Here is a 24,368-nt window from a genome sequence, read left to right as displayed (position 1 = left end):
ACATAGAGCAACGTTGCGCGAAAGATCCGGCACTTTCCACGCTTAAAAGATTTGATCCGAGAAAAATCGTTCTATTCGCAAGAAAATCAAACTAAAAGTCAAGCGGTCAGAGAAGAGTAGCTTTTCCATTCGGTGTCACAGAGAGAAAGAGAATAATATATCGGTGGTCTACGTAGTCCATACATAAATAATTAAAATTATAATTAGCTGTCGACGCAATACTACCAAAGCTGCTATACTGTCTGGTGTTGGTGAGGATATTCTGGTAGTTCAGAGATGCTTGAGGGACGGCTGGGGAGCAACTTCTCATCTCCGTGCTACGCTGAGCGTAGAATAGCGAGACTGTCGGAAAAGCGGCGGTAGCACCCGAGGCGGAATCCACCTCGAAGTGGCTGGTAGTGGTGCTCAGACACTTCTGGAGCTTCCTTATACCCTGGGCGCGCGGGTGACGTTGATCTAACGTGACACCCTTGCGAGACACTTGCATATTAATTTCCTCGTCTGTACCGCTAATCGCGCCGGCGGCGGCATTACGAGTACCCGAGCGAGTTACGCAAGCACCACCAGCACTAGAACCTCCACCACCGTCACTATTGTAGGCGCCATTGCTGCCACCGCCACCGCCGCCGGTGCTACAACCATCACTATTATCACCATTGTCACCTCTCTCACCACCAACACCCACTGTACTTCTTCCTGTCACCGGCAATACGCACATCCCGTTCATCTACAAATCAGTGACAAGTCAAATGTGGAGTCAAGTATACGACTTGGTCGTTGCTTTCGTTTATAAAGCAAATTTGTGTGCAGATTGGATTTTTTTTTATATGGAAATGAGCGCTTCTATCAAGCTTCCAAAGCTTCAAAACGAGAAAACAAAAACGTATGAAAAGCTAATTTCCATGAAAATAAATTTTATTTTAATTTTCACAATTAGCAGGTTTTTTTATAGGCATATGTTACCTATCTTACGCGCTCTATTTTATCGTTTATTCATGTTTTCTATAGAAATTTCTTTTTTATTACGATTAATTAAAAATAGAAATACTCATCATGTAAACGGAATAAAAATATAAAAAGTATCAAACAAAATATTGAAATAGCAGAGACGTTTATTATAACTTATATAACAACAAGGTTTAAAAAAATATCAAGTCACAAAGTATCGTTAGTTTAGTTAGATATATAGTATATACAATAAAGTGAGATATATTACAGAAAAATTTTAATTTAAAATTTTCATCTAAACACATTTATAAATTCTTCTTATGTAGAGTTTTACATATATATATATATTTGATTTCCCACCCTAAATTCGAAGATGTCATTTAATGTAATAATGAAGTTGAATAGTTGGCGAGAAAAGAAATGGTCAACAATTACTTTTGTTGTCAAATTGTTTCGTAATATTCAAAAACAACTATTGTTCTCTATTAAATAACACACGTATGCGAAAGCGCTTTAATAAAGAAACTCTGTCTTTTCATTAAAATATTCTCATACGTGGAAATTCATGATATCGAAAGCATTCTTCTCATGTTGTTTCGATAATGATGACAAGCCTTAATTTCGGGAGGATCCTACTTAAAAAACAATGATTCGTCAGAATCATTCACATCGAAATAGCGTGATGAAGGTTTGCATCAGAATAGATGTTTGTGTAAAACTAACGTCTATTTTCATTAGATGGAAAATCAGGAGATTAAGCTTTTTTTTGCCATCTCATGACTACACGTTTTGTCGCAACCGATGCGAAACGACTGACATTCCTCGATAAAGACAAATTGAAAACACTTTAGTTCATTCGACTGGGCTTTGCCTCGACTATTGAAAAGATTTGTCGAGCAAATTTGTGTGTGAAATAATATTTGTTGTCATTGTTGTTGTCTGCACTGGGGATGACGTTATGGAAGATCTCGTTGAGAGGAAAAATGATAACGCCTGCTCGTGTATGCACATTTTGTTGCTCGCTATGTGGAATATCAGAATATTATGCAGAGTCCTCTATAGTAGTCAGTCAATGTCGAGATAGAAATTTGCAAGAGTTGGACTCAGCGTCCTGTCAGCAGCGTTTATATAACGCGCATTAAATTAATACAATTTCACGCCTTAATCTAATCAATAAAAGAAAAATGACTTTATCTTGTTGTCATTGATGATGCCACGATCATCAGTGTTGTTATTATTATTACTATTGCTATTTGCGTGCAAACCATCGAAAAAATTTCCAAAAGCTTTGAAAGCAATGTTGTACCGAGAGAAAGGTGTCTGTGGATAATTATACTCGTATGTTGGAAAGTAAGAAGAGAAAAATCATAAATCTACATGTAGATTTGAAGGCAAGTGGAAATCGATGTCAATCGTATTCGAGAATGTTAATAATCTACGAATAGAACCCAATTTTTGGATTATCGTGATCAAGCTAGGATGATAAGAACACCGCCTATTAATTTGTAGTAATGTGTAAAATCATACATCTTGACTGAGAGCTTGGTGTCAAGGTGTGTACTTTTCTCTCGGTGATAAGACAACTGCCAAAATATGAAAAACCTTGTTTTTACCTGAATCGAGCTTGCTGTCGGGGAAGACCGCAAAATTGATTTGAACCTGAAAAAGTGTTAAAGTAGAATCTCTTCAAATTCGCATTGTACAGTGTAAAGTGTAAGATAGAGGACTTGGCGCCGGTACGAACAGGGTCGTGTTATTTCCTGTTGATATTCCCGCGGGGGGAAGGGGTATTTCCCACATTTTGCGAGCATACGAATAATGTTTACAAGGAATAAACGTAGTCATAAAACTTGGAAACGAGTTGACACAAATGGATACCAAGACCAAACAGGAGGCGATGCACTTTCCAAATATCTACTACGCATTCCAGGTATATTGGTAACCTAGGGATGGGAATAACTAGAAAAATCGTAAGTATGTACGGTGAATCCTGACCTATTGACCTATCGAGATCATCAACGCGAATGAATTGCATACTAAGGACGGTTCGGCACAAATACTTTATGAAAGGCAATCGATGCAGTTTAATGAAGCGTTGACATTCTTCAAAATGTATTCTTCTGAAAATAATATAAAAAATATTATATATTCACTGATATAAAATGAATATATTCACCTAGAGAGATATAAAAATAAACTTTTATTGGAGTATTTTATGATATAATTTATATCTCTGTCTTGATAATCTTATATGCTTGTAGTACTATTTTCAGTAAGAACTTGCAGTATTACATCAAATCATAGCACTGATTTCATCATTTAAATTTGAAAATTTGTGACGTACTCATAGAGGCACTTTCTGATCTTTCTGACTTTCTGAAAATCAGGAATGCATTTTAAAGAATTATCATTTTCGGCGTACATTGCGTTGTATTATCCTTTAACCGAAAATATTGTCTGCACTCTTCTATTAATTATAAGGCCTTTTCTTCATAATCGAAGAAACGTCGACACACTTCGGACGAGCCTAATTATAATTATCAATGAATTTATTGACTGACCATTATATTAGACTCTACATCACTCTCTTGTGTGACCAAATTTCACAGCACAGTCTCTCTTATTCCACATAACTATAAATATTTATTTCACAAGAAAAATACACGTCAATTACTTTGCATTTTAGTTAAAATCGATGATATCTACCAAGCTTTAAGCTATCAAGTTCTTGCAAAAACCTTGTTACAAGAGCTAAATTATTTATTTCGTTTTTAATATATTGAAAACGAGCACTCGGAAAGAAATTATTAAAATTATTAGAATTATATAATTATTAGAATTTAAATAAATAAAATTAAAAATATAGAGATGTATAATAACTTTATATAAGTAATTTTCACATTGCACGTATTAAGATATATGCAACACATGCTCTTTAGAAATATAATAAACACGAGATAAATTTCTACCGTTCATTTTCTTTTTAATTACATATAGGAGTGTCTATCAACAATATTTAGATTGCATTATAATAGCGTTGCTATTTCATCAATATGCATTTGTATTCGACATGCAATAAGTACTCGTAACTAGAAATTTGCGAGCTATTTTATTCAATTTTATGTGTACGTGAATATTTATCAGATTTATGTGATCTGTTATGTGTCAAAAAATTTGAATATTGTTAGTATTTAATACTTGTCAGTTAGTACAAGACATATGTCGTTTTTTAATGTTAGGACTATTAAGAGTTATTGCAACGATTTTCTTGCAAGAGTACATGTGTGTTAGAAACTATTATTGTTATTTATATATTGCCTGATTCATTAATTGTTTCACATAAACCTTTGATGATGACATGTTATAATGAAAGCCAATATTGGGTAAGTGAAAATTATTACATTTCGTGACATTATATAAGGATTAAATTGAAATATTTAAAATATTTATTTTTCTTCACAAATCATAATAAATTTTTTAATGAAAATGTAGAGAGAAGAAAAGAGAGAAAATATATTTGCTTTTATTAAAGACAGCTTAATATCTTTACTTTGTTTTAAAATTAAATGAATATAAAGTTTTTATTAAGTAATCAAATATGCATAATTAAATATCGATAGAATGATTTCAATTTACAATTTATTACAATTTACCCAATCTTGGCAACGATGCAATTAATATGAGTTGTGTTAACGTTTCCTCTGGAAATAATCATGAACGCATCTAAGAGCATCCTAGGCTTTGTATTAAAAAAAAAGAGGCAGAAAAGCACGTCCAGGGCCAGCCGTGCTCTCTCTATGGTTAGTCTACACCCACCACATGTTCTCTCAATCACAGATACAAATGCAATTTCATTGTTAATCGCACATTTGTTGATCGAGGAAGATTTCGATCGTAAAATTAATTACACGCACACATTCACATTTAACGTGAAAATCTAATGAAGTAATCTCTAAGGACACACGGACGACACAAAACGCATTTCTACGTTAGATGTAAACACTTACTGAATCTTCTTATAAGATTGCCGGTGAACGATTCGGAGGTAGCATTATTCTCTTCACATCTTAGGTCACAAATGGTTGTCTCGTTCTTGGGAAATTTTAGATTCGGCACCGAAAGTAAGCGGCTTTCTCTCTTTGCTTGCTTGATCTTGGCGATACGTTTCAATCGCGGTGGTTTTAGTTCATGTTCGGGCAAAGATAGATTCATCGGTCTTACTGCTTCGGTTTTTATATGGCCGATATTGCCATCATTTATTATCATTTTCTCGTTCTCGTTCTCGCTCACAGGGCTTCTAGCCTCTTGAATCTCTCGCTTCCTATCATCGATCTGAGGACTTTCGCGTCCTGACTGACTCTCTGGCGACAAAGAGGATTCAGAGTCGATACTTTCGACCGGTGACAGCGAACGACTCGTGCTGGCCGTTTCGTTGATATTGCAGTAAAATGTGGAAGACTTTTGACTGCCAGTATCACCGCTTGTCTGCTGGCATTGGGGTACTTGCATGAGCCCCGATGACGAGCTCTTTCGGAAACATAAAGATGTACATTGTAAACATAAAACGACATTAGATTCAAAAAGAGAAGCAAAAGTGTGCTGTTATCCATTTCAAAAAGCAATTTCCGATATAAGCGCACAAAATCAACCTTTTTTCCACACAGAAGATATTCTTTTTAGATAATCAAATAACTTTTCATACAATGTAAAAAAAATTTGGACATCTTTTTCATAAAATTGCGAAGAAAGAGAAGAAAGAGGAGAAAGAGTCAGTTTTTATGTTGTATTGCATTTCTAAGAATATAACGTATACACATACGTATATATAAATGGCACAGAGATGTAAGAAATGCAATGACTGCGCTACAAGCTAACTTGTGTACGTACAATTAAAACGTCACACAGTTTAAATATGTCGTAAAAATAAAACCGGTAGCAGTGAAAACACAAAAAAAACTTCAAATTAACTTTTACATAGAAAAATGATAATTAAAGCACGTATTAAAAAACATACAAGTACCCCATTCTGAGAAGACACCAAAGATGGTGTAAAAGTATTTTTGATCTTCAGATCAACTTTGCTCAGCTGTCTCTTGAGACTAAATCCCTTCCAACCTTGACTTTTTTGACACTCGTCGTTTCCCGCTTTATTGTGTTCATTCGTGGATTCCTCCTCACTAGATTTATCGCTATTGTTTCCAGTCTGACTCTCATTCGGAAGACACACTTGTTGAGTCGAATCTGCCATCCTTGCAACTATTGGCTCGGATTCCGTTGCGAATTCTCGTTGACTCTGATGAATTTAAGATGTTGGACTTTGCATAATCAATCAGTTCGGAGGTAAAGAGAAATTTTACATATATATATATATATAAATGTAAAAATATATATATGTAAAATACTGGACCTAATTCTAAAAAAATATGTATTTTAATAAATGTCATTAGGTAATTTTCGCGTTCATGTGTCCACTAACAGTGGTGTAGACTAATCCCTTATCATCGTGCTGTTATATGATCTGCCGTGACTGTAAACGCGTGAAACATGCCTAAACAAGCGCAATGTCAAATTCAAGTTGAAAGCTATCGCAAACATATGGTCACTTGTCACTTCCCAAGCTCGTGAAAATTTTATATCGAAGAGTGCAGACAGAGGATACAATAATTATATGTATATTTTCTTTCTTTTACACGAATAAATCTGTCTGCCCATAAGAGCTAACAAAATGCCCAAGATGCTCGTAGAAACGTAGGCCTTTGCATTTACAATATCGCTAATGGAATATCGTAATATATCTCGTACAAATGAAGATTATATTATATTTGTTGAACTTATTTCATTTTTTAAACAATTGTTTGTAATGTTAAATAAAAAAATTTTTTAAATATATATAGTATTTCAAAATTTCAGTACTTTTTGCATTATTAAATCGTTATCGAGAAAAAAAGATAGATATTATAGAAAGAGATATCACATTCAAGAAATACCGTGTACCATTGTTATCTTACAATTGTCTAATATAATCATAAATGGAAAAAGATACGATTAATCGTCAACACCTATATATATTTATAATTCTTGCTATGGAAAATATCTATAATTTTCTCGATAAAAGAATAGCAAGTGAGATCACAAATAGTGTAAAATGTATTATCTTAACGATACTACAAATCTCTGAAAGAATAAGTTACGATGAAAAATATGCAATATACATCAGCTTATATAGCTGAATCAATGTATACATTTCATATCTATATGCAATGATCAAGTTATAAACCCTATCTACATGTTCGCGTATAAAATAAGCAAAACGAGATTCAACAAAAAATTACATTAATAATATATATATACTAACATTTACATTTACTAAGCATGCGAGTATATAAATATTGCTGGAAAATAATTGGATACTGGTTTTATAAAATAGCTCTGTGAAAACAGTTGTACCATTTATTTGATAATATAATTCCCGCTTAACTTGCTTTAAAGCATAAATGAAAAGTTAGAGATGATCTTAAACAATGCATGTATGCATTACATCAGTAAAATGACAGTACTAGACGCTGATAAAGGTAGGACAAGCATGTAAAGACACGTATTAAAAAATTTTACATGTTGGATATATTGCAAGTTTGCATATTTACTTTTATAACCAAGGCGGGGGATTAAATTATAATCTTTAACAATATTCACAAAATTCTGGACCGTAAAAAACAAAATGTACAATAATTTAGTTTGGCTTAAGATTTGAACTTGAAATTTAATAAAAATATATATCAAATCTGAAAGCTTCTAGAGGACACTTTCAATATTAAGACTTCCAATCAATTTTTCCTAAATTTTCACGAAGACATTACAAAATGTTCTATTTTACTCGTAACACATTTGTAATGTATGGATATGTCTTTAATCACCTGCTAGATATCTCATCAATAATTGAGCAATGCTGACATTTACTGATGTGATGTATATACGTAGCTGAAACATGTTATGATTATCATTAAATAAATTATATTTTTGTGCTAATAAACACACTATACACACATTAAGAATATTCTTCTTAACATTGTTGTATCTACAGTAATAAATTTCTGATTTCTAACACAAAAAGCACTACATCAATTAAATATTACATTTAAATAAATCTGACAAATAATATTGTTTAAATAGATTATTTGTTTTAACATGATATAATAAATACCAACTAGTTACGAATCTAATCATGTGTAAATATAAATAAAATGACCGTATAAATACATTCAATAATAAGATTTCATCTTTAACTTTTCCTTAATGATTTTCTAAGCATGATTTCTCAAATATTTGATAGATGATGCTTTATCAATGACATCCCAAATTTGTCAACATACCTGTTAATTCTCTGTCTCTTATAATATGTCGTACATAAATACATAAAAATTATCTGAGCACTGCAAATGTTTGACGTATGACTTATGTTGCATATTTATTTTTCTCATGCATTACTATGTATATTAATAATAATCTCTAATGATATATGTTATATAATAAAAAGATTTACAAATAACATTGTAAATTTATCACACACTAATATATAATATATGTATATGTATGTACATACATATATCCATCCATCTTTTAAAAAAAAAATAGTATCAGTCTTCAAAAGCAAATTAATACTAAGTTATATAATGTTAACATCGTTAATAACACGCATCATATTAATTGAATGATTATGATTGTAAATCTTACATTTACATATTTTTATATCAAATCTCTGCACATGCACAGATCCCATCAAATGTTTATGTGAGAACAGTTGTTATTCTTATTAAGTAATTAAGTAATTAACTTTTCTTGATCCTGTTTTTTATATTGTTTCTACTTTTTTCATTTGTCCATCAATTACTACATTCAACATTTTATTATCTAATTATAAATTTTAATGATAGAAACTGAAATTGAATTTTTTACTATTAATATTGCTATCTACTCAAATAATATATAAATAAAGACTAATACTTTCTCTTATAACAGAACAACATTACACGATACAAAAAACTATAACAAATTTCTCAACAGAAATATATTTGATCTTACTTGCTTCAATGGTAGACACATAGTTAGCTAAACATTAAATACAAAATATATATATAAATATAATGAAAATGATATTTTTGTATAAGATCGCATAGAAAAGAAAAAAAGTATTTATCATTTATTATATATTTATCATTATTACAATGGATTTTAAATAGTTATAAAAATAGATTTTTATAAATATCTTTAACGTCTTGCCATAATAATAATATAAAGAAATAAGAAAAAAAATTATATCAATATAATTTATAAAAAAATGTTTAGCACGTGGAAAATGACAAGCTTGACCAATAGTTGCCGATGTAAAATTATTCTTTTCGATATATGACAAAAAATGTTTACATATGGGTGGATTTCGCCACACAAACATATTTCATAACATGTTAGAAACTAGAAAATTGCGTTATTTGAATCATTTAATAAAAAAAATCTTTAATCCATTAAATAAAATACATTAGAAATATATATATATAATCCCTTCTGCGAGATAACAGCTTGAATAGATATATTGAAAATAACACAATGTAATTATGTCTTTTTTTCTATAACATATTTATTGTATATGTTTAATGTTATCTGATAAAAAAATTGCTAAGCAATGAAAAGATTTTGAATATTTTTATTATTATATTAAAGAAAATAAAATCAAAGTTCTGCATATGTAATAAACAAATTAAAAATAGAAAAAGAATACTATTGCGTTTAAAATTTTCTAGAAAATATAATAATTATTTGCAAATAATTGTAGCTTGAATACGTTTTATAAACGTAATTTAATTATCTTATTAAAACAATTGTATCATTTTACTATCGAAATTTAAATGCAAACTCTATATAAATAGCTTAAGCTACATCTATAAATATTAAGAAAAATATTAATCATATATATGTCGTAATAAAGATTAAATAATTTAAAAATTAAATAATGTATATATATTAATTTTTTGTATTTTAAAAATATTAATTTTTTGTATTTTAATATATATATATATATATTAATTTTTTGTATTTTAAAAAGCTGTTATTATTTGATATATTAGCAGTTATTTGATTAATAGTAATAAGTCTTAAAATGTTATTAAAATTTGGCGGAACATGTTTGTTATATTTTTATTTATAGTTGAGCATATAAAAAATCATTTCTTTATTAAAGATTATTTGTTAATTGTTCATATTTATTAGAGTTTGTTAAAATGTCAGACATTTCTAATCTTGGTTGAAATATTTTTGATTATAAAAGATTATTACCCCTATATGTCCACTAATGTCCATTACATATAAGGAGCGAATGGATACTTTACCTTTTTGTTGCCAATAATTATTTTGCTTTATTTAAACGTATTTAAAAAAATTTTTTGAGAGCGATGAGATTATATTTTTAGTGAATATTATACTACAACATATAAAATATAGGAAAAGTTTTCAATTAAATTACAGAAGAATTCTTCAAGCACGTAAGATTAGGCTAGTAAATTACAAAAAATCTGTAGGTCATTATTTCCTATTATACGTTAAGAAAAAATGTTCTATGAGCTGCATTGTACAATTAAATAAAATTTCGATATTTCTTGTGTACGTCTACATTTAAATATGTGTAGGTACACGCGTGCGTGTTATGTATAATGAGGTTTCCTTTTTTCTTAAAGTTATCAGGTTGCTAATTTACAGAATTGAAAAAATATAATGTTTAAATTGATCATAAAATTTTTAACTATAATATTTTTTGTTTTAATGAGATTCTTTTGCACAACTGTAGTTATTAAACTATATTATAAATATTTTATAATTACACATGCAGTGAAGAAAAATGTTGGCATTTAGAGAAAGCAGAATGCAAGACGCCCAAGATGTAAAAATTCTAAGAGGTCTTTCTAAAGAGATCGAGGGGTAAGGATTGGGGAATTAAAATGTAAATAATTTCGATAAAAGAAGAAGTACATATTACCTGATCTGTACTCGGACTTCTGGCCTTGTCTTCATTTTCTCGTCTCAAATCGTCCTGCCGTTTGGGACTCCGTAAGACGCGTTGATAAGGATCAGAGCCACCTCCAAGATCACTGGTGTTCAATACAATTAAAGAAATCTTTTGCACGATGTCTATTATCACTAACCCTGACTCGTTTCCATAGGCCAATCTAAACATAAAAATATATTCTTTTATCTCTCATTTATTTCTTTATACTATACAAAATAATACAGCACATACACATTCTTTTGAAAATTTATAAAAAAGATTTTAAAAAATTATTAAAGTTTATAAAAATCTATTTAAAAAACATTTATATAAAAATACAATAATATACGCATACGCGTGCGGTAATATTAGTCCAATTATATATCATTAATTTTCACTTGCGCTTGCATTTCATAATAATTAATTAATATAATCTCATTATAGTCGTCAGTTATATTAACAGTTAGATACTCACAGGCCGTATGAAGAATTTAAGCTAAGAGATGTTATATTTTCTGGTTGCTCTCCACTGAGTGCCGTTGTCAAACAAATTAATGTTGCTTGAAAACCGGCAGCTCTCTTTTGTAGACCCGTTTTAATTTTGAGCGGATGATTGAAATCTGTATTCTTCGATTCCACATTTCCCACAGTGTTTCCAGGTGCCGGAGATTCACGATCCGGCGAGTTATCTGCTTCTTTTCCTGGGTCCACTGATAAACATATCTCCAAAGTCTACAATATCGAAAAAAATGTTTTTCTTTCTCCAAGAGAGTAAGTATAAAATGAACACGCGTATGAACACGTTTATGAACACATGTATGAATACGTCTTAATTAAATAAGATATGATAAAGTAATTTAAAATAAAATAAGTAAAAAAGATATAATACATTGCTATTTGCCATTTTGTTATAATTGCGAGTTTACTAACAAATATACTAACAAATATATCGAAGTAATGTTCAATAAAAGCAAGAACAATACTTACCACCACTTCAGACATACTCTCAATCTTTTTAAATTTAAACAGCACAACGTGTTTGCCGCTTCCCGCAATAGCTAATTTTCGACTTTCAGGACAAAGGAAGATAAGTTGAATCGCTAACGGGTCTTCCTCGGAATCTATACTACGCGTTCTAGTCTTTTCGAAAAGTTTCGCCGTCTTTAGTTTGTAAAGGACTTGTAATGTTCCTGCTGAAGCATCCCAGAACTTTATACTGCCATCAGCATGTCTATGAACGAACACATGCACATATAGTTATAGAAATTTAAGGAATTTATCGATTATCAGCTAACTAGTAATAGACGATGACATACATATGTATGATGTAGTAAGACGTGCATATTTTGACGAAACTATGCATGTTATCATTATGATTAAAAAGGCAAATTCATAATTTATGATAATATTATACCCGGTAAGAATAATCTCGTTATAACTGCTAGAACTAGAACTCCATTCTCCACCGGAAATAGGCCATTCTTTCTCGCTAAAACCGGTTTTCTTTTGTGACTTGGATCCAACCGAATAAAATGCAGGTACCAGATCCGAAGGACAATCCGCGAAATATGCACAACATGTTACAGGAGATTCGTGAATATCCATAGGATATGGATTTTCGAAACAGGGGAATCCAGGAGTTAACAAATCTATCACAACCAGATCATTTTGTAGTAGAACAACAACAGCGTAAGGATCTTGAAAATCTGAAAAATAAATCATGGTTTTTAATTACATATATTATATAATTACATTTCCGACATCATATAATTATAATTATTATGATAAATAACACACTAATTATAAATTGACATTTATTTAAATAAATACTTATATTATAGTCAACAGAGAGAGGACAATTTAATTGTAACAAAAAATAATATTTTATCTAAGAACACATGGAAAAAAAAATATATTTTATACTGTACCACTAGCCCATGGACTTTCACACAGCGTTACAAAGTCTATAACATTATGTTCCATTTCGAGCACCGTAGTAGTTTTTCCATGTATCACTGTAATGCTGGGTGTTCTTCCAGTGGTATCGTATGCCAATCCACCAGAAAATATCACATATGCTTCCCTAATAAAAAATTTACGTTTGTACATCATTTGAAAGATTAATATATAGTTATACTTGATAAAGGATTATCTTTTTTTTATGCTCGTTAAACAAATAATATATGTTATTTTTTTTACCCCGATCTCGATAATTTCCATTCTACTTTTTGAATGGGTTTGCAAAGTTCAGGTTCTCCATCTTTAGTGGATTTTGCTATAAAAAAAGGAATATTATCGGTATAACATTTTTATAAATTATACAATTAAATACAGATGAAGATAATGGAATTGTACACTATTTGATTGAGTCTTACCATGTGGGTATGTTACATTCGTCGGCTTTAATTGTCGAACAGTCCAAGTCGAGAGCGAACCGTCTGTGTGACTGCACATAAATTGTTTACCTTCATGATGCCATGTTATCGATTTTAATGGATCGTCTGTTTGACATCTATAGTCAGCAGTTTTCGTTTTTAAATCCCACAATACAATTTGTCCTGTCGTATATCCTATAAGCATCTGAAAACAAAGCATCCGCATGTATATAAAATGCACATAAAGTCATTAAAACATATTTCCTTGAAACGAGAGAAACGTGGATACATATGCATATATAGGGATGATAAAATGTATTCTTTTATGAAATATCTCGATTCCGTTAATACGACAATGCACTTAACATATACATATAGACAGATAGTATCGAGTATAAAAATGTAGTGGACATTTCTACAAGATTTGTGCAAAGGGCACATGTAAAACTCAGAGATACGATGATTGCGCATGATATCGATTATCGATCGTCAAAGAAGAATGAGGTGGACAAAGATTTTTAATCAAAGAGACAAAGTCAATTGTAGAAAAAGATTATGCTGTTGACATACACATTACGCGATTGGAAAAAAGTTTATTTCAAAAATATAAAATATCACAATTTAACTAATACAATATATTTGATTGCATGTAAAATATTCTTTTGTAAATTTATTTTATTAGGAAACGCAGTTATATCTCATATTTTTCAATCATATTTTATTTTTTTATAATCATAATGTCTAAAAAAAATAATAAACAATGCTTTACAATTACACACTAAAAACAACGAAATAAATGATATTGGTTAAAATCTAAAAGCTTTTTTTACGTAATGCGTTCTTCATAATCTTTTATATTTGTGAAGCGCAAATAAGTATATAAATAAATGTCCCGATGTAATTAAAATGAAGATATAGTTTACACAATCGCAACCGAGAGAAACGAAATAGCGTATATTTATACACGATAATTTATATAATATCAAGTTTACAACATCAACATCAAAGACACAGAGAAGTTGCAAACGCACTCCGAGCACTCAAACACTCATCACACACTCGTAACTTCACAATTAGTAGATAAATAGAAGATAAATTGCATAAGATCTTATAAGAAATTTCGTTGTACCAACAACAATAAATTCATACAAAGTGTATAAAAAGATGAGTGATTATGATCGCGATGATATGATTTTCATCGACTTATAAAACTTATTTAAATTCCCTTTACACAATATCGATGATGATCGTGTTTTGGAGTATCAAGAAAAAACTTCTTCCTTTAAATAAAATAGGCGTTTCTTATTCGTTTTTTTTTTAATACACAACAGTGATAGCATGCACGCATGCACACATACAACATGCAAGCACACACTTGCATTTATTTGCTTGGATTACGGATAATCCAAGTCTGTGTAAGGAATATTGAATAAACGCCAATTCCTTTCTCGCGCAATTGTTCTCTTCCTTATGCGTCACGATAAAAATTGAATAATGTCAATCATGAAATTATGATAAGGATGGAATAATAATGCAAAAAAAAACGTACTCAAAAACGCGCGTACCTTGCTCAAATCTAAAGGATTATCACTCAAGTGTACTACAGCACCAGGATGGGTCTTTCTAGATCTGAAAAATATATATATGTATATACACACACATGAAAATAATTAGATTTGTGTTATTGTGAAATGTATATATGAAACATTTGCAAGCTTTAAACATTAGATTTTATTGCAGTTTTATCTCACGATTTAAAAAAAATACTTTTAGCTTAAATATTGCAGTATTTTTTTTTAATGTGCCGATGATGTTCTTGTTTATCAAAAAAACTTGGCACTATATATAATATTTTTATCAAACATACGATAAAAGGAAATTATAGTTGATAGAATAGAAATAGAAAGAATAAATAATATAAAACATCCTTCTAACTAATTATAATTAATAATTAACGGTTTCATTATGTAGAAGGTTCCATTGTGTTATTAATACCGATAAATCAAGAGTAGAAATATTAATAGGTTTTGTCCGTAGTAATATATTTTTGGAAAGTAGAAGGAGAAAGAGGATACGCTTATATAAATTATTTTAAGTGTCTCGCTATTGGGAATTACGTGGCTAATTATTTATAAATCTCAGGTAGAACTACGTTATTTATAATCGTATAAAACTCTTGTACGATATTTATTTATTAATTTCATTAATATTCTGTAGCGAGCTCTGTTAATAAATCAGTATTTGTTAGACGATTCTTATTGTGCCAATTTCTGCAACTGATGATTTAACTGACTGAATTTTTAATTTTTCCTTGAAATATATCAAGTCCCAATGGTGGTACACTTATAATGAACACCCCTATACCATCACTGCCACATTCACATCTATATGTCTACAGTCAGGCATAATAAAGAACTACATGTCTTTGACGCGTCAGTTTTTTTTCAATGTTAAAAAGAACATAGTACTGGTGGAGTTTATCGGAAATAATCTCCACACAAAGTACAATTACCCGTCCATCGAAATTTAGTTAATCCATACATTCACACATTTAGGACACAATCTTGAACGACACATCCGTTTTACAGGATTAGTGGAACCGGGAACTGAGAATGTTTTCACTCATCTTTTTGAAAAATATTTTTAAGAAATATTCTCTCGCGGAAAGATATTAAAAAAATCCTGTTACGTTTTTTGTGTAAAAAGATTATATAGCGGATGTATGCTTCTCATTTTCGTTTTGAAATATTCTCCAAGCCACCATAATTCCGTATTCACTGTTAGTACAGGTTTATTGGAGATAAATTTAAAAAAGTGTCACAGTTCATATCGAATAATCCATACTAACAGTAAATAAAACATTACAGTATTTTATTATCGAATATTTCAAACTGAGAGAAATATGTTCGCGTAAACGCACCTCCGATATAATCTCTGTAATAGAAATTCTTAAGTGCCAATATCTTATTATTCCAAAATAAATTTTTTATCGTACGTTGCTGTTTCTCTTGCAGCGTGTCTTCCCGTTGTTTATGCTCGTTCTGCAGTATGAAGAAAATTGCATTAACAACAATATCTAATCACAGTCAAGTGCTAAAAAAAAAATAAAACAAATATACATCATATTCAACATCACTGCGTATTTAATAAAAAATCTTCTCGCTGAAATCAATCATGGTAAATGGCAGTTAACTTCCATATACTTACCTTAAAACAATAATAATTTTAAACGTGTGTATATGCTTGTAATTAATTTATGAAGATCGGTAAGCAGAATTTATTGTGCTTTGCACGCATTCATCGACATATGATTGTGTTTATACAAATATCGACACGCGCTGCTACTCTTCACTTCTTAATTACTCAAATATGTTTAGCACACAATTTATATACTTACACTTCAATAGCCTTGTTCCAGTTAATTACATATCCGGATAGAACAAACGTTTCAATGTGTAGTATGTGAATATTTCCTCGTTCCGTTCCGACATACAACCATTTACTTTGAAGTGGCAGATGAATGCAAGTGATTCTGTTAAAAACGACAATTATACAATTAGCATTCGCTCTCTTTCTATCAAGAAGTTTAAAAAATGCTCGAAATCTCTCGATTATTTTACAACATTCCACTCGTATAAAAATATCATTATACCATTTATACAGGGTTGGATAATAACTAGTTAAAAGTTAAAAAAAAAAGTTAAAAAGTTAAAAAGTTAATAATTTTTAACTAAACTTAGTTATTTAAAAAGAGTTAACTTTTAACTTTAACTAGTTATTTTTAAAACACATAAACTTAAACTTATTAACTTTCCCCCCAAATTTATTTGTGATGATTCATATTATTATTATTTAGAGTAATCTAATTTTAAAATAAAGTGAAATAATGCTTTTCAAAATTTTAATTTTTATCTTAACTAACGTTAATTTAATCTTAACGTAACTTTTATTGAGTTAATTTTTTATTTGTATAACTTTTAACATAACTAAATTAATTTTTTAACCCATTAACTTTAACTTAATTTAATTTAAGAAAAAATATACTTACCCAACCCTGCATTTATATCATTTAATTATGCCATGCGTCATTGAAGACTTTGTATCTATTCGAATCGCGAGATTTCCTAATGTCAAAGTGAAATTCGAAACGGAAAATGCCACACGTGTTAATGACTGACCTGTCTCTTTGAAACTTGAGACTTTGCACCACTTGCGGTATCTTCTGACGGAAGTTCCATAAATGCACGGTGTCATCCGCCGTAGCGGACACCAGTGCCCCTTCGTTGATCAAGAACTGTAATTGTATTACAGCAGCACATCCCTCGTGTTTAACGTGCGCATCTACGCCCGGTCTACCCAAACTGTTTTCATGGCATCAAATTAATTTAGGAAAAAAATACCGAGTACATATTGATCACTAGTTGGCTATTTAATCGCGTACAATTATGAAATACATATCTCTAATATAATTACATAATTACAATCCGTATACATTTATGCTAAAAATATTCCCTATATTTTAATCGCACCAGCTTATTAAAAAGTCGCACGCGAAACATTATAAAAATGATTGCGCGAAATATTATTAGAAAATTCTTGCCGATTCATTAATTCTTCCGCGTCCGAACTCTTTTGAACGAAAAACGTAAAAATTTCACCTAAAATTGACAGCGCGAGTAAAATTTTCGTTCATCGCGGTAGTTAGTATGCCCATCGAACTGTGATGAACAGCATCTATTATATCTTCACTTTGGCCAGGATAGATCAATGAAGTCACTGACGTGTAAAAACACACGGTCGAAGAGCCACGAACCGACAGGACCGTGTAATTAATCCGCTAAAATTGTACAAACCCATTGACTCCCAAAATTTTTTAAGGTAGCGCAGAAGCACGTTAACGAGCACAGTTGTAGTTTTTTATTTCCGCCAATGCAGAATTCCCGGCATCGCATCGTTATCTTGCGATATCCGCTTTGAAAGGAGAACTGCACAAATACATTTATGGCAAAAAGCGATCGAGAGCAAGCTCGACAATTATACTCGACGCTATATAAAAAGAGAGACAAAAAAGCATGGAAAAAGGAGCGAAAATTAAATGACGTTGGATACAATACTAATGTTTCTATCCATTATATTGCGCCATGCATTTCTCCTCTTTGAAAGAGTTTAATTACGGGATACCACCCGTATTAACGATAACGTCAAAGGATACATTCTGAGGGATCCTGATTTAGTGCCAATAGCTAGGAGCCTTTGAACTGGGTCGAATGCCAATGCTGTCGGCTGATGCGGGAAGCCGTGTCTGAATGTCTGTAACATAAAAGGCGTCCGTTTCATGCCATCTTTCCCGCTTTAGTCGCCTGGAAGACTATTCATCCCTGCAAGGGGTTGCGGAAATATATCAAGAGGGGGGGGGAAAGTATTGTTTCACGGGCTCCTATTGTGTATCTCGTGGACAACCCGGCTACTGTTAATTTTATACCTTTGTTACGCTGATAGGTAAACGTTACTGATACTGTATTGTCTGTATATATATTGCAGGTATTTAAAGTTGGCTTCATCGGGCACTATCCTGACTTTGAATAAAGTCCTCCTCCTACGGAGGATTGATATCGATCGACGTGGAAATGAATATACTCTTTTTCCCCGGAGAAATTTCTTCCTTATTTCGAGGAAAATAAAATATCTTTTACATGGCTAAAACTTATATCTCGCGTAAAGTAATGCGACGTACGACGCTATGCGCCGATATATAGGATATCGAGGCTTATACGCCTTCTCTTCGCGCAGGAAACTTATCTTAAAAACTTCGCCTCGCCTTATCCCGCAAAGCGAAGGATGAGGTAATCTTATGAAATGGAAGATGCGGCACTTTGCCGCGCGCTTTTCGCAAACTTGCCCTCGCGCTGATCCACCGCAATATATCACCGTTCTTAAAGTCAAAGCGCATACTCGCCTGGCTAAGAAAAAAAAAAAAAAACAAAAAAAAAACAAAAAAAAAGACTTAAAGACTTATCGCTCTTCGGCATCGGCACTCGCGTAAACGCGAGTTGGAAAACTTGGTTCAGGGCTAACCGCGAGCGCGACCGACCGACCGGCGATTGAAGAGGAGGATAACATATAGAACGACGGATATATGTCTCGAGATCGATTTTGGCGCAACGGGACTCCGCCGGCTGCTTTTCGCTGTGTCGTGAAAACTGCCCTCGTTCCATTTCACCGGCCGCCATCGTCGGGTGCCGACGAAATAGGTTGAAATACGGCGAAAGTTACGAGCGTCCGGCCAGCAACTTACCTTACTCCGCTTCACGATTTCGCGAATCCCCGGGGAGTCTCCCACGCGCGCAATTTCCGCTGGGCCAGTTTGCCGGGCCACCGACAGATTCATTGTCAGCTTTGGCCGAGAAATTATGTCGGAGTAAAAGGGATTACATAAGATTTAGAGGCCAGTATCTAATCGAATCGCAACGTGAATCTTACAAAACTTTTTTACTTATGCAGGCGCGATATATCTCTCGGTACATTTATTCTAAGCTCGACTACTTTCTTTTTACATATTTCGAATATCTTATCGATTCATTATACGCAAATAAATTTACGTGACAAATTGCATCAACCAGGATCGAATCGCTCGTATTTTCTGCAAACTAGAGCTGGAATTTGTCGCCGAGTTGTCGCGTGTGCGAAAATAAGTACTATTGCATGAGGAAGGGACACTATCGACCTGGATAATCCTGAAAAGATACGTTATATTTAAACAAGAAAAAAAAAATTATCGGCGATTAACCTTCCTGCTTCGAAGACCCATGCTTTTCGAGAAGGAAAATGGATTGGGCGCCGAGCGTGTAAAGGGGGAGATTTTCCATTTCCAATTTATATTTTCGCGTTTGTAGGAATTAATCCGTTTACAGAGCGGGCTCGGATTATTATCGGGCAGAAAGCGTTTCATTCGATCGTGTTATGGCGTGATGATTGCATTGTAATTTGTGACGGCCGGACGCCCAGCGCCTGCAGGTGCGGCAATCCGATCGACACATATGCGCGGCAGGGCAATCTACTCTGCGGCGCGCACGAGCATCGCAGGGCGGTTTATCGCTATAAATAAAGGGAAGACGAATCGAATGGGTGGAAAATAAATCCCGTTATTATTCGTGGAATCTTCGAATCTTTAGAACTCCGAGGCGAAACGATGGGATTTGCGGGGTGATTTTTTTACAACGCGTAATCGTTTATTTTTCCTTCAGAGTATTACGCAAAATAATAATTTTATTCAAATGATACGTAATTCGAATTTATTAATCAGTTGTAAGAAAATAAAAAAATTTCGGCGATGTTAATAATTATATAACAAAAGATCAATATAATATAAATAAGATTAATGAATTTTAAAGATTTTTTATTTATATAGGTTTTTTTAAATACTTTTATTATCTTTAAAATTCCGGGGACGAAACGATGGAATTTGTAGAGTGACTTTTTACAACAAAACGATTATAATTGTTTTGAAGATCTATGATATATCTCTTATAGGTCCTACGTAAATCGATAATACAAAATTAATTAAAGAAGCGATGTTTATTTTATATTATTCAATTAATATATATAATTGAAAGATTAATTTTTATAACGATAGTGGTGTACATTAATTTATTTTTCCTTCAGAGTATTACGGAAAACAATAATTTTATTCAAATGATACGTAATTCGAATTTATTAAGCAGTTGTAAGAAAATAAAAAAATTCCGGCAATGTTAATAATTATATAACAAAAGAACAATATAAGATAAATAAGATTAATGAATTTTAAAGGGTTTTTATTTATACAGATTTTTTTAAATACTTTTATTATATTATCTTTAGAATTTCGGGGGCGAAACGATAGAATTTGTAGAGTGATTTTTTACAACAAAACACGCAATTGTTTTGTAGATCTAATTCTACATAAACCGATAATATAAAATTAGTTAAAGAGGCGATGTTTATCTTATATTTAATTATAAAAAATTAATTTTTATAGTCTAACGACAGCGGTACATATTAATTTAGTATTTTTCTTTCAGAATATTAGAGAGATAGCGAGAGAGATAATTTTATTCAAAATAATATCTCATTCGAATTTCTCAATCAGTTGTAAAAAAATAAAAAAAAATTGATCCGACTATGTTAATAATTATATAACAAAATACCAATAGATTAATCTGAATTTTATAGATTTTTTATTTATACAACTTTTTTTAAATACTTTATTACATATCTCATAAGAGTATTAATAAATTTTACATATTAATAAATTTTTTTTTTAAATTTCAATATTGCTTCGCGTAAATATCTTATAATTAGAATCGTTGTTCATTCGAATAAGAATTTGTTTAACCTTGAAAATGTCTTGATTGCTCGCGTTATCTTCGAAATACGGTAAGAGTGCAATGGGACGTGAACAAAATTGATGTCTGGCCTAGTCCAAGAGTTACGACAATGCGCATATAGGAGATATAGCGAAAATGATAGATACGGCGAAACGTACACGAGTAGCCCACAGCATCAGCTCAATATCAAGGTTGCTATCAATTTTCCTAGTGAAAACTTTGGCGCGCGTGCGTCAGCTTTTACATTCCGCTTTTTCTCTATGCCGCTCTTTTTTTACAACGTATATAAAATAAAACAAAATAAAAAAGAACGCGTTACTCTGAAGCTGGCAGCGATATTCTGAAAATAAATTGTTCTTCTAACAGAAAAAATAATTCGACCATCGTAAAACAATAGAATAATACAAAATATAGTATGTGAAATAAATGTAATAATTTTAATAGTGATTTTAAATCTAATAATAATTGTAAAATGAAATGAAATGAATAAATAATTGTATAAATGAAAATATTCAGATTCCAGAAAATTGAAAGCAATTTTGCTCTCTCGATTAATTTTGTTCGATCGAAATTCGTGTAAATGTATGTAACAATAAAAGAAATTATCGGTTAGACATAAATTTTTTTCGAAGGGGGGTAATATATGTATGCGGAATTCGAGATGTAGAATTCGATGAAAAATTAAAAAATATCGCAGGTAACCCCGGGTATTGCGTTTGCATCGCGGACGAGCTTGAATTTATTCGTTTTTGCATTCTATTATACAAGTGCTAGCGCAGCTGCAACGCCAGGAGCCATTATTTCTGCCCTACTGACAGATTCAGATACGCGAGTACTCAAATGAATGTGTACGTCCTGACGTAATTTCTAATTTCTCGTAAGGTTCTCGCACCTTTCAGTATCATAATTCGTTTTTACGCGCCCTGTCACAGCCGTACGTGTACGAGATAATTTATAGTTTTTTATGTATGACATGTCCCCTTTATGGCGAAAGATTACCGTAAAAGCTGCGTGATGATAAGCGGTTAAAAAAAAAATTATCTTTTAAAATAGGTAGAATGCGCATTTTTCGCAAATTTATATAAGCCTCGTTTATTTTACCTTTTTACTAGAGCAAGTTTCAGCGTAAAAATTCACTGCAGAATTTGGGACGATTAAATCGTTATTGTCATAAAAGAGCTGTACAGTTAAAGTCAATCGAGTTGCGAGTTGCTGTTGATCAATGCGTTCGATTATTGGTAAATAGTTTTGGATACATCGCACAATGCAATTTCTTAATATTACCTATAGTTACAAATCCACAAGGGCAGGTCATCATAACTTCCAGTGTATTGACAGATCTGTCACATGCCTCTTTCATAAATTGCCTTTATTGGAAATATAACTGATACTTTCCGATATTTTATTGCTAGTTGTGGAATTTACTTGTAAAAATATACGATGATAAATTTTAATTGTTAAATTTATACGTAATATCGTAATCCATATGCCAATTTCGTACGCTTATAATTTACTGCAAATATGTGTGCGATATAATAAAAAACGTCAAATAAATGAAATAAAATAAAACACTCGAAAAAATATAATGCAGATAATTTTCCAAGTTTTATTTGCTTTTCATATCATTTTATGATATAAAAATCATCGTTTACTTTAAAGATTATATAATTGTAAAAAAAATAATCTCTTCGATCAAATATATTTGTATGTTTAATGCTCTCTGTATGTGTGTGATGTTTCTCTGTACATGACTTTAATTCTGCGACGTAAAGCTAAAGCGTTCGCTTCTTTAAACCTGCAATCAATATTCATTATTGCTTTCGAATATATTAGCTCAACAACTTTAAAATGCTTGCTAGGTATGGACGAGTATGCAAATGTCATACATCGAACGATAGACCGCGCTACATAAAATAAATCGTCAGCAATTATGCAGTGCACATGTCATTGTGTTTCTGAGAAAAAAATTCTCTCTTCATATAATAATATATGTTACTTTGATATACACATTCTTTTTTATAAATATCATCAAGATAAGATAAAACGCATTTAAAGCTTCAGCTTTCTTTATTCTCCGATAAAACTAAATTATATATCATCATTTTTAATAATTATTGAAGACAATTTTCGTGAAAGTTTTTAATTATATTTTCATATACGTATAAAAATGTTAAGAGAAATATACATCGAGTAGACGCGAAAAATAAAAACCAGTATATGGATTCATTCTTCTTTCAAAAGAGAAAGGAAAAAATCAAAATAATAATAATAGTAATAGATAATAATAGTTGATTGTGTTCATTTATCGCATCGAGCGATGATTTCAATGGAGACAAATGCAACATAACACGAGGCCATGTCACACTGTATATAAATTCGTGACTCATCATCGAGATTATAATATCGTAATATTTATGATACGACGAAAAATGTAACGCATCAATCTATTATCTTAAATGGGAAGACAATGTCCGAAAAATCTATCGTATTAATAATTGTCTGAAAAAAGTTGCCCGAATGCGACGAGGACTTAACGAAGCGATTCGCGATAAAAATATATCGCTGGTTTATTTAAATTCGATATTCGGAAAAAGGTCGTACGGGAAAATGGGGAAAGGTCGAGAAAATGAATTGGCATCGATCGCG

At 31.5% G+C, this 24,368-nt stretch overlaps 1 protein-coding gene across 9 annotated transcripts in view; it reads right to left on the bottom strand.

The window, feature by feature from the left end:
• LOC105253306 (syntaxin-binding protein 5) overlaps positions 1–24,368 on the bottom strand; it is a 34,076-nt gene that overhangs the window by 7,703 nt on the left and 2,005 nt on the right. For 5 of the 9 annotated variants that reach the window (XM_011261253.3, XM_011261252.3, XM_011261250.3 and 2 more), the window contains exons 2-14: positions 18,569–18,666; positions 17,535–17,717; positions 16,754–16,888; positions 14,922–14,985; positions 13,357–13,561; positions 13,181–13,256; positions 12,910–13,064; positions 12,396–12,687; positions 11,969–12,212; positions 11,457–11,713; positions 10,973–11,162; positions 5,969–6,241; positions 4,956–5,475 (exon numbers count right to left, since the gene is read on the bottom strand). In XM_011261253.3, the coding sequence (XP_011259555.1) occupies positions 4,956–5,475; positions 5,969–6,241; positions 10,973–11,162; positions 11,457–11,713; positions 11,969–12,212; positions 12,396–12,687; positions 12,910–13,064; positions 13,181–13,256; positions 13,357–13,561; positions 14,922–14,985; positions 16,754–16,888; positions 17,535–17,717; positions 18,569–18,666 (2,692 nt within the window). Of the gene's footprint in view, positions 1–225; positions 728–2,561; positions 2,608–4,955; positions 5,476–5,968; positions 6,242–9,027; positions 9,055–10,972; positions 11,163–11,456; positions 11,714–11,968; positions 12,213–12,395; positions 12,688–12,909; positions 13,065–13,180; positions 13,257–13,356; positions 13,562–14,921; positions 14,986–16,753; positions 16,889–17,534; positions 17,718–18,568; positions 18,667–24,368 lie in introns of those variants that run through there. The other 4 variants (XM_011261258.3, XM_011261255.3, XM_011261259.3 and 1 more) reach the window with 4 other exon arrangements.

This window comes from Camponotus floridanus, unplaced genomic scaffold (assembly GCF_003227725.1).
Source record: "Camponotus floridanus strain SB8 unplaced genomic scaffold, Cflo_v7.5 scaffold47, whole genome shotgun sequence".
Lineage (NCBI taxonomy): Eukaryota > Metazoa > Arthropoda > Insecta > Hymenoptera > Formicidae > Camponotus > Camponotus floridanus.
Note: the sequence above shows the minus strand (reverse complement) of the source record. Positions and strands in the feature narration are given on the sequence as shown.